General features: G+C 40.2%; 1 protein-coding gene across 1 annotated transcript in view; it reads right to left on the bottom strand.

Moving 5' to 3' along the window:
- Window positions 1–13928, bottom strand: part of LOC105292254 (DEP domain-containing mTOR-interacting protein-like) — a gene marked incomplete at its 3' end in the record, with an annotated part of 54218 nt that overhangs the window by 37109 nt on the left and 3181 nt on the right. Inside the window, exons 2-3 of the mRNA XM_023530778.1 lie at window positions 12597–12775; window positions 11456–11579 (exon numbers count right to left, since the gene is read on the bottom strand). Of these exons, the coding sequence (XP_023386546.1) occupies window positions 11456–11579; window positions 12597–12775 (303 nt within the window). The remainder of the gene's footprint in view (window positions 1–11455; window positions 11580–12596; window positions 12776–13928) is intronic.

The following is a 13928-nucleotide window of genomic DNA, read 5'->3' as shown; positions in this document are numbered from 1 at the left end:
GCTTTGTTAACAGGCCTTTTGAGCCATGCTTCTCTTGTTCGGGGCCACTTCCACGTATAGAAGTGTACTTTCCCTTCTAATAAAACTTCTCTTTTCTACTACTGTATTTCGATGTCTTGCTCAATTCTTTGTTCGAGACATCAAGAACCCGGACAACGTGCCGAGAAAGGGCCCCACTCTTCGGTAACAAGGGCAGAATGGGGCAGGGGTCGGGGTGCGAGGGACCACAAAGTAGAAGGAAATAAGCTTGGCAACAGGCAGCCATTAGGTCAGAAAGGCTCTGGATCCTGTAGGTGAGAGTGCACAAATTCTGAGCTCAGGAGTGTCGGTGAAGATAAGCGATGGCAGCATGATGGTCAGTCCCCTTTTTGCTTTTTTATAGAGATCGTGCTTTCAGCTCAACAATTAATTATCAGCAGTTAATGAAGACACTGTCTTGTGATGGTCACTGGAAATACGAAGAGTTAAGTCAGGGTTTCTACTCTGGTCTTCCGAAGTTCTCGAAAGCTTGAAACTGGTCTTACACACTTTGATTTCGCCCACCTGCTGGAAAACAGTAGGGAGTCATCAGCGCCAAAGGACCAACTGCCAACCCCAGTCTAGGGGAAATGGCATAAAGAACACTCAGCAAACTGGAGCCACTGGTGTTCATGTAGGTACTAACAACTCGTAACAACCCGTAACAACCCCCTGGGCAGACTCAGCATGGACTAGAGGGAAGGGAATGGTTTGCAGAACTGAAATTGTCTCAATGAAAAGCTCTCCCTCCCCGACTCAGGCCCAGGCTCCTGCTATAAATATGCTAATTGACTAGAGGAATTCCGCTTGAGGCTTGAGTATTTTGCAAAAACAGCCCCTTGTCAGAGGAGTTGTAGCTAAAGAGGTAGGAAATGTGTGTAAAACAATGACTGTTTATCAAATATTTACAGGAACCTCAGAACTGGGAACAAAGAGATTTGGAGATTTCACACTCTTCCTTGGATCCCACCTCTTACTCTGCCCCACCTACTTCCCTTGACAAAAGACACTTGAACTTGAGCCACTCTTAAGATGGATTTGAGAAACTATTGGTCAGCACCTTATTGATCAATAAACTTTTCCTTACTCCAAACTCCGATCTATTGAATATTAGCCTTTTCGAAGCATCAAGCATACGCACCTTAAGACAGTTAAAAAAAGGTTAGCCCACAGAGTCTTTCCGAATCTCTGTGCCCCTGGTGCAGGAAGGAAGGTGAAAACAGTACCGCAGAGCCACTCCAGAGGAATCTGAGAGTCAGCTGGTTGATTACCTTCCCCTCTGTTCTTGCCTATTAGCACAAAAGGTCCCAGAGAAGTAGTGGCGATGGGAATCCATCCTGGTAAAACTCCTAACTGCGATTTTTCAAGCTGTGGTTGGGCCTCTGTGACCCTGAGTTTCTTCCTGTATGCGATGAGGATAATAATGCTTACCTCAACGGAGCTGTAAAAATTAAAGCTAATCTGCACAAAACAGCAAATATATCACCTGACAAAAAGTAGCAGTGAACAAATGATAAACACAGCTACACACACATACACCCCTGAGAGCTGACTTTTGTCAACTCTTGTCAATCACTGTCATGTTGGACAACAGTCCCCACTAGCCAGAAGAACCAATTCCAAGCCTCTGGGGAGAGGAGGTGGCCTTCGAGTGTGAGGTGAAACAAAAAAGGCCAACAAAGTTTAGTTACTTAAAAGGATATTTTACATTCTAGAGAATGTTAACACTGATGCAAAAGTTAATTTTACTTAGGATACTAAATCATGGTAGAATACACAGGACAATTTTTTAAAAAACACTCTTTAGGTGGTGGTTCCATAAGTGTGTTCCGTATGTGGATCTGAGCCACACACTTATGGGTAAGCCACACACTTATCATGCTTCAATAAATTTAACTTTATAGTTAAAGTTTAATTACAAATTTAACGTTAATAAAGTTAAAAACGTTATCTCGATTGTATTTATTTCTGGTCTGACTCTTTTATTAGGAGCGCTGAAATTCACAAACTTTTTTTTGTCAGTTTGGTGCTTTTTTTCATTTGGTGGAACAATGCCTTTGCTTACATTCCCCAGCTCTGTGTGAAGAAACTATAATTAAGTAGGGGTGTTTTTCATTTAGCAAACAAAGCAAGAAAAACAACATAGCAACTACATCTCTTGGGGAATCATCTCTGCATTTAAAGACAAAGCCACCTACTGGGAGACTCCACACAAAGCATGGAATAATGGAAGACTATACTCCTCTCAAGAAAATTCCCAGCCACATCTTCCACTACTATTACTCCTACAAGATCCACTTTTACTTTATTTCGATAGAAGGTCCTGCCCCTTCTCCTACTCTGTGTGTGTTATTTTTCCCCCTTTGTTGCAGAATGTTTGACATAGCCTCACCCAGCCCCACCCCCTCGAACCCGCTCACTCTAGAATCTCAACACTTAACAGCAAACAAGAGCTATTTCCTCTAGAAAAGATTCTGTGTTTATTAATCTCTTCCAGATGGAATAAAATGACACTTGATGTAAGGCAGTCATTGGATGCAAAGAATGCTAGAGATGGTATTCGGTTTCTATAAGATTCACTCGAGGAATTCAAATTTTTAATTTTTAATGCCAATTGTGGGAAAATGAAGAGCTTGCACTATGAGCAACTTTTGGCCAGCATCGCTCTTTAGCGATTGGAGTTTTAAAGTATGTCACTTAGCCCACTTCAAATTCACTTTCCTTTCCTGTAAATTGGTGGTAAAAATCTCTCTCTCATAGAAGTATAGGAATTAAATGAAATAATATGTGAAATAATACTTTGATGGTGCCTAGAGCACAGAAGTACTCAGTAAATGATGGCTATGATTATTATTCTTATCCTTTCACTGTTCATGATCAAACCTACAATGAGTAAATGCAATCCGAGTAACCTTATCTATGACTGGTTTTACTCAAATTTGAATATTCCACAGGTTAGAAAAGACCCTCATTCTAAAACAATAAAATAAATATTGCCCTTGACGTCTTTCCTAAATAAGAATGACCATACATTCATTTATCAATTCATCTCTTCAACCAACATTGATTGGGTACATGTGATGTGCTGGGCATTAAGGCTCCAAAGTTGTGTGTGGTCTCAAAGTCCATGACCTCAAAGCTTCTAGTCAAGCTAGAGAGACTGAAACATCTTGGAGAGATGGCTGCTATGTTTGGGGCCTAGAACCCAGAATGCTGCAGGAGCAGAAAGGGAGCCAAAATAATTCATTATAATTATAATCCAACCATACTCCATACTGGAACGACAACTCTTTTCAATCCCCAGGTGGGTCTCACAAGCTCTATCAATCATGGTTTCCGCAGGAAACTACAAGAATGTGCAAATTAAAGGTAGTTTGTAATAAATGAACTACTAAAGCTATGAGTGGGGTTAAGAGAAACTAAAAGGGATGGTGAAGCCCTCAGACCAGCAGACTGCGGCCATCATTAACGACTCTAGGCTTAGAGAGGAAGGCAGTTTCCAGAGCCTAAACTAGATACATATAAGAAAAGGACTGCCCAACAGGAGCTGTGGCCTTCAACAGCAAGGAGGAAGCAGAGAAACAAATACTCTGGCCTCATTCTCCTCCCTCCCATCTACTTCCTGCTAGTGCTTCCCGCTGACCTAGCCAATAAAGAGAACCAACAAAATTAGGTTACCTACGGTCAGTTGTTTTCAATATGCATGTACATTCTCTTACATATTTTAAACTACACTTATAATTTATAAGGCAGTGTTTAGAGAAAAATATTTAAAAATAACTAAGGTATAAAACTTTTGTTGATATTTAAAATGATAAAATTGTTAAAAAAAAAAAAAAAAAAACAGGCCCAAAATGGAATCCCTTGTGCTAAGCCCCACCAAGACTAAATACCTAGTCTGACTGTAGTTTTGGCCTCTTCGAGGAGTGGAAATTTCAATTAATCAGTCTGTAATTTTTTTTTTGGTCAGTATTAGTGAGGTAACTGGCCTGATAAGCTCCTTGCCTTCCCTTAAGGGAAACTGACCTTGCCCAAAATAATCCTGTCTTTTAACTCCCTTGTCCCATCCTCTTTCTGCCTAAAAAATCCCTCCTTTGTATCAACTTCCTTGGGAGCACCTTCCTATTTACTAAATGGAATGCTGCTCGATTCATGATCATTCAATAAAGCCAGTTAAATCTTCATATTTACTCAGTTGAATTTTTGTTCTTTACCAAATCAATGAGCTTGTTTTACATAGTGTCTCCAGTCCAAGACTCCTGATAGGCAAATTATTGAGCATTTTAATAACCCATCAGGCAAAACATGCACTTTTGCATGGCCTGCTACAAAGAAACTTTTTTTAAAAAAGAAAAGAAATGACAGAAAGAAAGAAGGAAAGAGAAGATTAGGGGTATCTAACAAGGATGAAGTTCTAGATCAAAAATTTCCCATCACTCTACACAGAGCTGCACATATAATAAAACTACTTAAAAAACTGTTGTAAAACACCCTGCAAGAAGAGATGATGGCCCTTTAAAAATAGCATAGTTTAAATTTTTCTAAACGACTAGACGGTCTCTTCAAGAAAGTTTGCATAATGAACAGACTTGGAAGATAAAGGCAGAGTCTCTCTAGAGCAAAAGAGCAGATTTGCTTACTGTCCAGTGTAACACAGATAATGTCTTCTTCTGAGTAAGGCAGCAGATTTGCTTGAAGACTATTACAAAAGATTCAGGTTCCTCAAGCTTGGGATTCCTCTTCTGTAACCGAGCCAGGCAGGTATCATCTGGCCCTCACCGCGCTCTTCTGTGGGAACTAAGGCTTGAGGAACTGGTTTCAGAAAATGAAGATACTCTAGTTATTCCTACTGCTGAAGCTAATAAACTATCCTTTGTCCCTAATGCAGGGGTCTCATGTCTTCTGCCAGCATCCATGAAATGGTGGCAGGCAAACTTAGCTCCCTTGCAAGTAGGGTAAAATCTTAAGACTCTTAGCAGTTCTTAACATTAGTTATACTGTATCGAAGCCAACTCTTGTGACCCAGATATAAGTGATTGATAAAGGTAACAACTTTTAACCCACTTACATTGCAATCTCAAGACATTCTTCAAATAAACCAAGGAGGTAGAAAATGTTTATTCCAAGATACCATGAAGCCACTAACAAATTGGGCAGCATAAGTAAATTGTGTAACTGTTGTACATAACATATTAGAAAATATTCTCATTAAATTTCGCAAAATGATTAAATTATTTTTTGAACACAAAATTTGAATCAGTTTGCAGAACTCAGGATCTCAGTTTGAAAAGCACGTCTATACCAGAGATGAAACAAGATGGAGTCAAAAGTGTGGAGACTTTTTTTTTTTACTCCAGCTTCATGATTTAGGGTGACATCAGTCATTACCCCTCTCTCTAGCTCCTGTCCCCCATTTCTGCAGTGGGATTAATTGTGCCTACTGGTTTACCCCTCACAGAGTGTACAAAGGATCAAACATGTTAATGTCTAAGATGCTTTGTAAACTCTGAAGAGGCAAGACAAGGTAAACCTCTGGCGATTACTGCTTGTCATTAAAGGCAAGCTCTCTAGCTCTTTCATGGTACAAGCTCAGCAGCTCATCATGATCACAGCCTGCAGAGTCCTTTGTTCATTCAGCAAATATTTATTGTGCCAGGCACTGGGAGGGAACAGGAAAAAATCCCAGGGGCACATGGTAGATAAACCTGTGATAAGATAAAACACACAAAAGGGTTTTTCCCCTTTGAATACAGTTTCTTCCTTATATTTCTCTTCAGTCCTATGGACAAGAGAGTATAAAGGAAGCAGTGGGAACTCAACCGAGATCAAATGGCATACAGGCATTTAAACCAATTCTTCAATAGGAGCTACACTCCTAAGCAGAATAAATAGACTGCTAGTGGCTGGATACAGAAACTCCTGCTGTTGAGAAAACCAAAGGCCCTTTAGATGAAAAACTAAACTAATGTCTTTATGAACCAGACCTAGAAGGGATTTAACTCCATATTAAGACAGAGTTTAAATTAGAAAGGAGAAGTCTCTTCCATGTCTGAAGATGAAGTCAACGTTAGTATAAAATGTACAATTAGTTTCAACTATTAGTTTTAGTAAGGAAAGTCCAAATTGTACCTCAAACTCATATTCTCTCTTATAGCTGATTCTATTTATCAGTATATAGAACACTGGATAGTCATGAGTTCAACTTTTTTCTTTAAAAAGATCTATTTTGCTAAGTGCCAAAATAATCCAGTTTTGCAGTTTGGTACACGAACCCTAAATATCTTCTACCACGTGAAGGCAGTATAAGTATGTTCAGTGTTGTTCAAGTTACGGGTACTTATTCTGCTTACGGAGGTTTTATTTGAAAACTGAAAATTGTACTGTTGGGAGGATGTGAGCTATGTTCATGTGCTATGTGTCCGAGGCATTTGTGCCCATGCAAAATTAAGTGAGAAACTATTAGGCTCCTCCTGGAAAAATGTCATGCCTTGTTCTCTGCATCTTTGGTCCATAGTGAAGGTTTGAGGAAAGCTTGTTGGTGGAGGTGTATCATGGCCTGAATATGCTGAGATGAATTCCTCAAAATGACAAAGTCTGGGCACTGATCCAGGAACACACATCCTCTCTTTCATGCTCTGTTTAAGCTGGCAGCAGAGGAGCAATAGGATACTTCGTCTTCTGAGATAGGCCTGTGTGCTTACACATATGAGTTCATTTAAATCCCCACAAGAAGTCTATGAGATCAATACAATCAACACCTCCATTTACTTGATGGGCAAATGGAGGCACAGAGAGGTAAAGCCACATGTCCCAAGGACCAGAGCCAGGATTGACACACATGTAGCCTGGCTCTTAGGCTCTTCACCACTAAGCTAGGCTAAATTTTAAAATAACATAATAAGAAGAATAGGCATCATTTACGTATATTATCATTTACAGTTCTAATAGCAGCAGCTAACATTTCTTGGGTTCTCACTTCATGCCAAGCACTATGCTTAGCACTGTACAGACCGTATGTTATTTAATCTTCCCAAGAGTCTTTCCAAGTGGGTTCCAGCTTTATCTCCACTTAAGACCACAAATCAGGGAGGTTCAACAGACTGCTCAAGGGCACAGAGCTAGAAGGTTATAAGGCTGTGACTAGAGACCAAGGCTGTGTGACCAATACCCACACCCTCTGTCACCCACTATACGGGAAGATCCTGTCACCAGCTCCCCTAAAACTTTCCTCACATTGGTGTAACTTGAAAGGGGCAGCGTCAGCCCCTTAACTAGCATCTGTTCGAGTACCTCTGCGTTAAAGTAACCAGAATAACAAAGGCACTAAGAAGGAGCAGTCACTGAATCTAGTTTTGAGACCCATATTTGTCCTAGAAAAAAGCAGACTGAGAAACCCCACTACAGGTTAGAAAGCCAGGGTGCTCCCAAATCAGCATGCTTCAGCAAAAGCCCAGCCAGAAACCACCAAGCTTCGCAAAGTCCTTTTACAACGCAGAACAGACAAGCAAAAGGAGAGCTGAAAGGAAGTACTGACAACACAGCCAGCTCTGCGAGCTGGTGCGAGGTTGTGGAGAGAGGAGAGGGCTGCACACCTGCCGCCCCGGGTTCAGGCATCAACTCTGTCCCTCTCGAGCTAGAGCATCTTCGCCCAGAAATGACAGCTGCTTTGGGTCCCAGATGCCCCTTCTTCTGGGGCCAGATGTAACGCCCCATCTATTTTATGTCATTATTTCCTAAACTATTATTATTGTTGTTATTGTTGTTATCTATTAGTCTAGTATTACTCTTATAAAGGAAGTTTAGATAAAATATCGATTGGAAGTACTTTGAGGAACTTAATTTACAAATAAAAGGCATCGTTATTTTTATCATATTTATAGAACACCATGCAGATTTACCGTGAAGAAAAATCATTTCTCTCTCCTTTGCCAATGTGTACTTTAAAATTCTGGAATGTTTTCATCAAATTTTTATAGACAATTCCATATCCAGATGTTTACAAACTCCATGTTACGTTTTAAAATAAAAGATATTTTGAAGTAAACACTGATTTCATTCATTTAAGCTCCACTAAAGGAAACAGAAAAGATTTATTAATAGCCTAGTAGTAGCAACAAGTTTGGGCTCTGGGCTTTTGGCTTCAAATCCAGCTGTTTTTCACTAGCTGAGGTGACCTGGGTTAAGAGATTTAACCTCTCTCCCTACCACATTTTTCTCATCCATTAAATAGGGACAATAATTGCATCTAACTGAGGGATATAATGATGATTAAATTAAATGGATTAGTCAGGATGTCTAATACACAGCAACCAATAACAAATGTTATCAGTTGTTATTTTCTTAAAAAGAAAACAGCAAAAGAAACATATTTTGCAAGACCTTTTACAAATGTTCGCCTTATCCTAAACGAGAGGCCTGGCAAAAATCATGTGGGGGGAAAAAACTTCAATTCTAAAATAAACAAAGTACTTGAAAAGATGAGCTATGAACAAGTCAACGACGCATTTCTTAATGTTACTTTTTTTTAAAGTACCCCAAACTTACAAAATAATAGTACATGTTGAAATTCATGGAAAAGATGGCCAAGGAAACAAGGGAAATGCATAAAAAAATAACCACATGTAATGTATAAAAACAATTACACTAAACAAAATTGATCAAATAGGTAAACTGAACCACCAAAGCCAGTCCAAAAGTTTGTTGCAGGCACATTCCAGCAAGCAAAAGTAGACGCCAAGTTTTGCAAGGTGACAGCTGGTTCATGTGAGGTTAAGTGCTTATTAAATTTATTTTCCTAGTGCTAATTTCACAAGCAGTTCGAGGAAATAAATTTACTTAGAAATAGAGACACCGAACACTAAAAGACTGGAAAGCCAATTGCACACAGAAAAAGTACAGCAATACGGGTCAACTCGTCCAGGGATAAAGAGTTTATTCCTCCTTTTCGGTACATATTTACCATCTACACTTGCCCAGGCACATGTGAAACCATAAAAAATGCAAAGAAGGGTAAAATGGTCCCTACCCTTAAGTTTCATAATCTAATGCAGTAAACAAAGATGAAATTTTAATACGGCTCTTTGATGGGTAAACACACACTGTGGCACCTACTCTGTCTAAAGGGGATATGGAAGGGTTCCCAGAGAGGGTCATGTTGAACATGAAGCCGGGAAGAGTCAGAGTGAACTAGAGAAAGGAGTGTGAGCAGCATGAAGAGGGAACAGCATATGTAAAAAGTACATCAGAATGCCGCTTCTCTGCTTCCTACGCTCCAACAGCTTCCCATTATACTTAAAATGAGATCTTCAATTCGTATCATGGCCTGAAGGGTCCCCTATGATCTGGCCCCAACTCATCTTCTACTATTCCTCCCTTACTCTCTGTCCTCTGGACACTCTGGCCTCCTTACGATCATAAAACACACCAAGCACATTCCTACCTCCAAGCCTTTATCCTTGCTGCATCCTCTGACTGGGATGCTCTTCCACCAGATACCTGCAAGGCTCAGTTTATTCAAATGTCGTTTTTCAGGACATCTTCTCTGCCCTCCCCCCATCTAAAAATACCTCGCCACCTCCTAGCACTGAAAACCACCTAGATTCTATCACATTCCTCTTGTGCGTTATCTATCTAATGCCCAACTCTTTCATTAGAATGCAAGCTCCGTGGGGCAGAGGCTTTGTCTATCTTTGGTTCAGGTTACGTTTCCAGTGCCTATAACTGTCCTTGGCATGTGGTAAGGGCACAGTAGATTTTTTATAAATGAATTAATAAATGGCCAGAAGGCAGAGAGGAGCCTCAGATGGTCCAGAGACGCACAGTTCAGAGCGAATGGTGCATAGAATGTAAGGGGAGAAGCAACAGAAGGGGTGGTGGGGGGGTGGTGGGAGGGCTGGAGTAAGTCTGTTTTATTGAAAGTATGACAACTCTGTTTAACTTCTCTTATTTTTGTCTTGCCATCATACCCATCCCACTAGCAAGAATAGTTCTCTATCAGACATGTTTAGTTATTGCTAATCCTAGTTCCCAGTGTGGTTACCCAGGTCCTAAGAGATAAGCCACAGCTAGAGAAGACTGCTACAGAAGCCCCTGGCTTCCTTCCATGGAAATGACATGTATGTTTTCGACAACACAGAATCTTACAGTCTCACGGTAATCTAAATATCTAACACCTGCTAGAATTTTCCAAAGAGAACTAAGAAAGTAAAAGAAAACAGCAATAAAACATGTACACACTCAAATAGACAAATGGAAGTGTTGATGGATCTCTTCCATTCAAATTCATGTGAGTCAGGGAGATGAGGCTTTTTCTATACTTCAATATAGAAAATAAGTGAGAGGAGATGTAGTATATATCAGGTATTAAGTTTTTGGTCAACACCGGCTCCAGAAACAGAGATGAACCAAACTGGGAAAGAGGTAGAACACAGGAAAAGACAGAAAGAAGCGAGGGTGGTCATCGGTATCACATTAATATCTGACATGGTTTTCATCGGTGGGGTCTGACTACGCCAGAGTTACCGAGCTAAATATTTAAGTACTTGACATGGTTTATTCTCTTAATTCCCATAACAGCCCTAAACAACTAGGAGGTAGGTGCTTTCACCACTCCCATGTCATAAAAGAGGATGGCTCTTAACCATCATGCTATTTAATCTGACTACTTGGGCCCCTCTCCCTCAACACCGACTCCTCCATCATAGAGTAGGCTCTTTTGGGTGATAAATGCACATGTTTAACTCCCTGAAGCTTTGAAAGGCAGCCAGAGTTAAGAGGGGTGCCATTGCTCCTACACTCCTTTCTCTAATGGTTGCTCTGAAACAAACAAACAAACAAGCAAATAAACAATAAAAAAGGCAGGATGAGAAAGGGACCACAGAAATAGATCAGTTCAGAGAGACTGCTGGAGAGATTCAAGATCCACCGACCAAATACTCCCGGGCTCCAGCATACTCATCTTTTCCAAAGAGCCGAGAGGTGAAGACCATCCTGCTATCTGAAGTTCTCTCACTACTCATCTCTTGACTTGAACGTGAACTTTCCCTGTAATTGACACTGTGCCTCTAGCCATTTACAAGACTAAACCTCCAAGTTATACAACAGTATTGAAAAGAGAAAATCAGCAACTGTATCGTTTGATGGCAAACATCATGCTCCAACCTTTTATTTTTACTTCTGGGGTTTTTGTTAAATGGACTTAAATATAGACTTTAAAACTATTTAAATAAACTCTTTATTAAGAACTTTATGACATCAACTTAATTTCTGGCAAAGAGAAAGGCAAACGAGTGATAAAGTTTTCTCGTTATTAAAGGAACAGTTATATAACCATCCCACATGGAAGAGCCAGGCTGAAGTCAAAATGATAAAAGACCGAAATAGCCCTGCTTCTCTCTACAAGTGAAGATTCCAGTGGGGGATTTCACGTGCAACATACTTTTCATATAGCCTCTGTCCTCTCATGAAGGCCTTCACTTCATTGTCCAATGGGAAGGTGCCATCATCCTTTCTAAAGCGGTAGAAGAGTTTGACATCTTTGAATTCCTTATGCTCATCGCATACTGAAACACAACATACAGAGAGAGGCAAATAAGAAAAAAAATCTTATTTAATTAATTGAACAAACTAAGATGCTAATTAAGATGTGTTTTACTACCTAATTTCTCAAGCACCCTACACTATATGATCTAATGCATGTACAGTATTTAGCATAGTACCTGGCACAGAATAAGTGCTCTTATTATTAGCCACCATCATCATCATCATCATTATTATCTATAAAACGGTCACAAAACTCAATTAATCATTCATTCCACACACTCTTCTTGAGCATGATACTGGGGCAGGCATTGGCCTCTGAGAATGTAAAGTCCAGCGAGATAAAGAGAAATGTCAACTTGTAATTAAAATATCATGTGATGAGGCTATGAAAGAGGTGAGGGGACACAGCAGTGGGAACCCAAAGAAGGAGTACCCGGCACCCCAGTAACGTAGCTTTGGGGAATGGATGCTTCTCTGGGGTGAAAATGGGTGAAAAATGATGAGAAAGTAACAGTATGTGAAAGGGCTTGGCCGGGGCTAGAGATTTCAAGGAGACGTGTTCCTGAATGTTCACTGAATCTCTGAGAGTAACAGCAAAAACTTGGAAATAACCTAAATGGCCACTGGAGGAGAATGGATAAATGTATGATGGCATAATTATACATAGCATATGTAGCAGTGAAGATGAGCAAACAGGAGATACGCTATCATCACAGATGACTCTCCCAGTCATCTGCAAAAGAATAAAACGCACGTCTGTATAATGACTTAAAACGATATGATCTGTTGCTAAGAGATGCACATACACAAAGGAAAAAGTATGAAGAAATCCATGGGAGATAAACCCAAATGCTTCTTGGATGGCAGAAAGGAATGGAACCAAAGAGAGATACACGAAGGAGACAAAGTAAAACATTTTCTTTCTTAAATGAGTAGGTTCATATCTGGCATAGTTATGTTAATTTCTGAAATGGTTTTCACTGGTGGAGTCTGACAACATTTCCTCTCAAATTACCTTGACTGTCGCCATGACTCACCGTGATGAATAATGCCCCGGTCTGCTAATTTTTGCATAAGTTTAATTGCAGTCTCTCTGTCAGAAGCCTCTTTGTGCTCGATCAGCCAGTCGATCAGCTCTTTGGCGACAAAGCAGTTTGGGTAGGTTTTGAGATGATGCCGTCTATCTTTAATAACCTTTTCTTCATGCAGCCTGAGCCTAGAAAGAAGTTTTGACAATCATTTTAGGAATTTTGATGACAACACAAATTATCAAACGAATCCCAGAGATCAGTGACAAAACGGAAGCTCTAACTACACCAGAGCACCATTCAAATATCTTGATGTCAATGGGTGATTTCCATACTGTCAGAACCCAGAGGCCTCAGAAAGTGATTTTACCCTTAGATCTGGAGATGATACAGGTAAATGGGAGGGAAAATCAACCGCAGACAACCCAGAGCTCTCCTGCCATTCGGCAGAGTGAGCAAAGCTGTCCCGCCCCCACCCAGCTTCTCTCCCTTCTCATTATTGCTCCACCAAGTGGGCTTATGGCTTTGACCGACCGACCGACCAACTAAAGCTCCAGAAACCTGCTGAAACCAGGTCCTTCCTCTTCACCACAGATTGCCCAACGTGCACCATTTTTGTATTCATTCATTCGTATGACAAATATAAATGAGTGTCTATTACCTGCCCTTGAGGCACTTCCAGGCATTAGAGACATACATTGGCAAATACCCCAAAATCCTTGCCTTTGCAGGCCTCGTATTCTATACAGGCAATAGTTCACCTTTTCGTGAGGCTTACTAGGTTTCGCGTGCTGATTTCAGCACTTTAGATAGTTATACACTTAATGTTCATAACAGTGTCATCAGAAATTATTATTGCTTGCTGTTTTTTTTCTTTTCTTTTTTTTTTTTTTTTTTTTTACAGAAGAGAGAACTCTAAGGCCTCAGAGATATTAAGTGACTTCCCTAAGACCACACAACTAAAAAGTGGTAAAAGTGAGATCTGAACCCTGATGATCTCACTTCAGAGTCCAGCTTTCCAATGGACACATCATGCTGCTTCTAGCTCGGGAGAGATAAACCAGAAATCCAGGAGAGATGGATTAAAGCTGCTGGACAAATACAGTTTATTTACAGGCTGGTGGAGAATAGTAATAAATGACTGACACAGAACTTTCCCTTATTCCTTTCAGAACCCAGTGACTTTTCCTCGAAAGTCTTAAATAAACCTGCCTTAAAAAAGAAAAGTAATATTCCATTTGTCTCTCCTTCTTTGATCAGTTTCGCATTTACTTTGTAATCCTCAAGTGACGGGTTTGAATTGGCTGAACCATGAGATCAGCGTTCGTCCTGCTTCATTCA

The sequence above is a fragment of the Pteropus vampyrus genome, unplaced genomic scaffold, assembly GCF_000151845.1.
Source record: "Pteropus vampyrus isolate Shadow unplaced genomic scaffold, Pvam_2.0 Scaffold54, whole genome shotgun sequence".
NCBI classification, from domain to species: domain Eukaryota; kingdom Metazoa; phylum Chordata; class Mammalia; order Chiroptera; family Pteropodidae; genus Pteropus; species Pteropus vampyrus.
The sequence above is the reverse complement of the archived record's forward strand: the minus strand, read 5'-3'. Positions and strand labels throughout refer to the sequence as shown.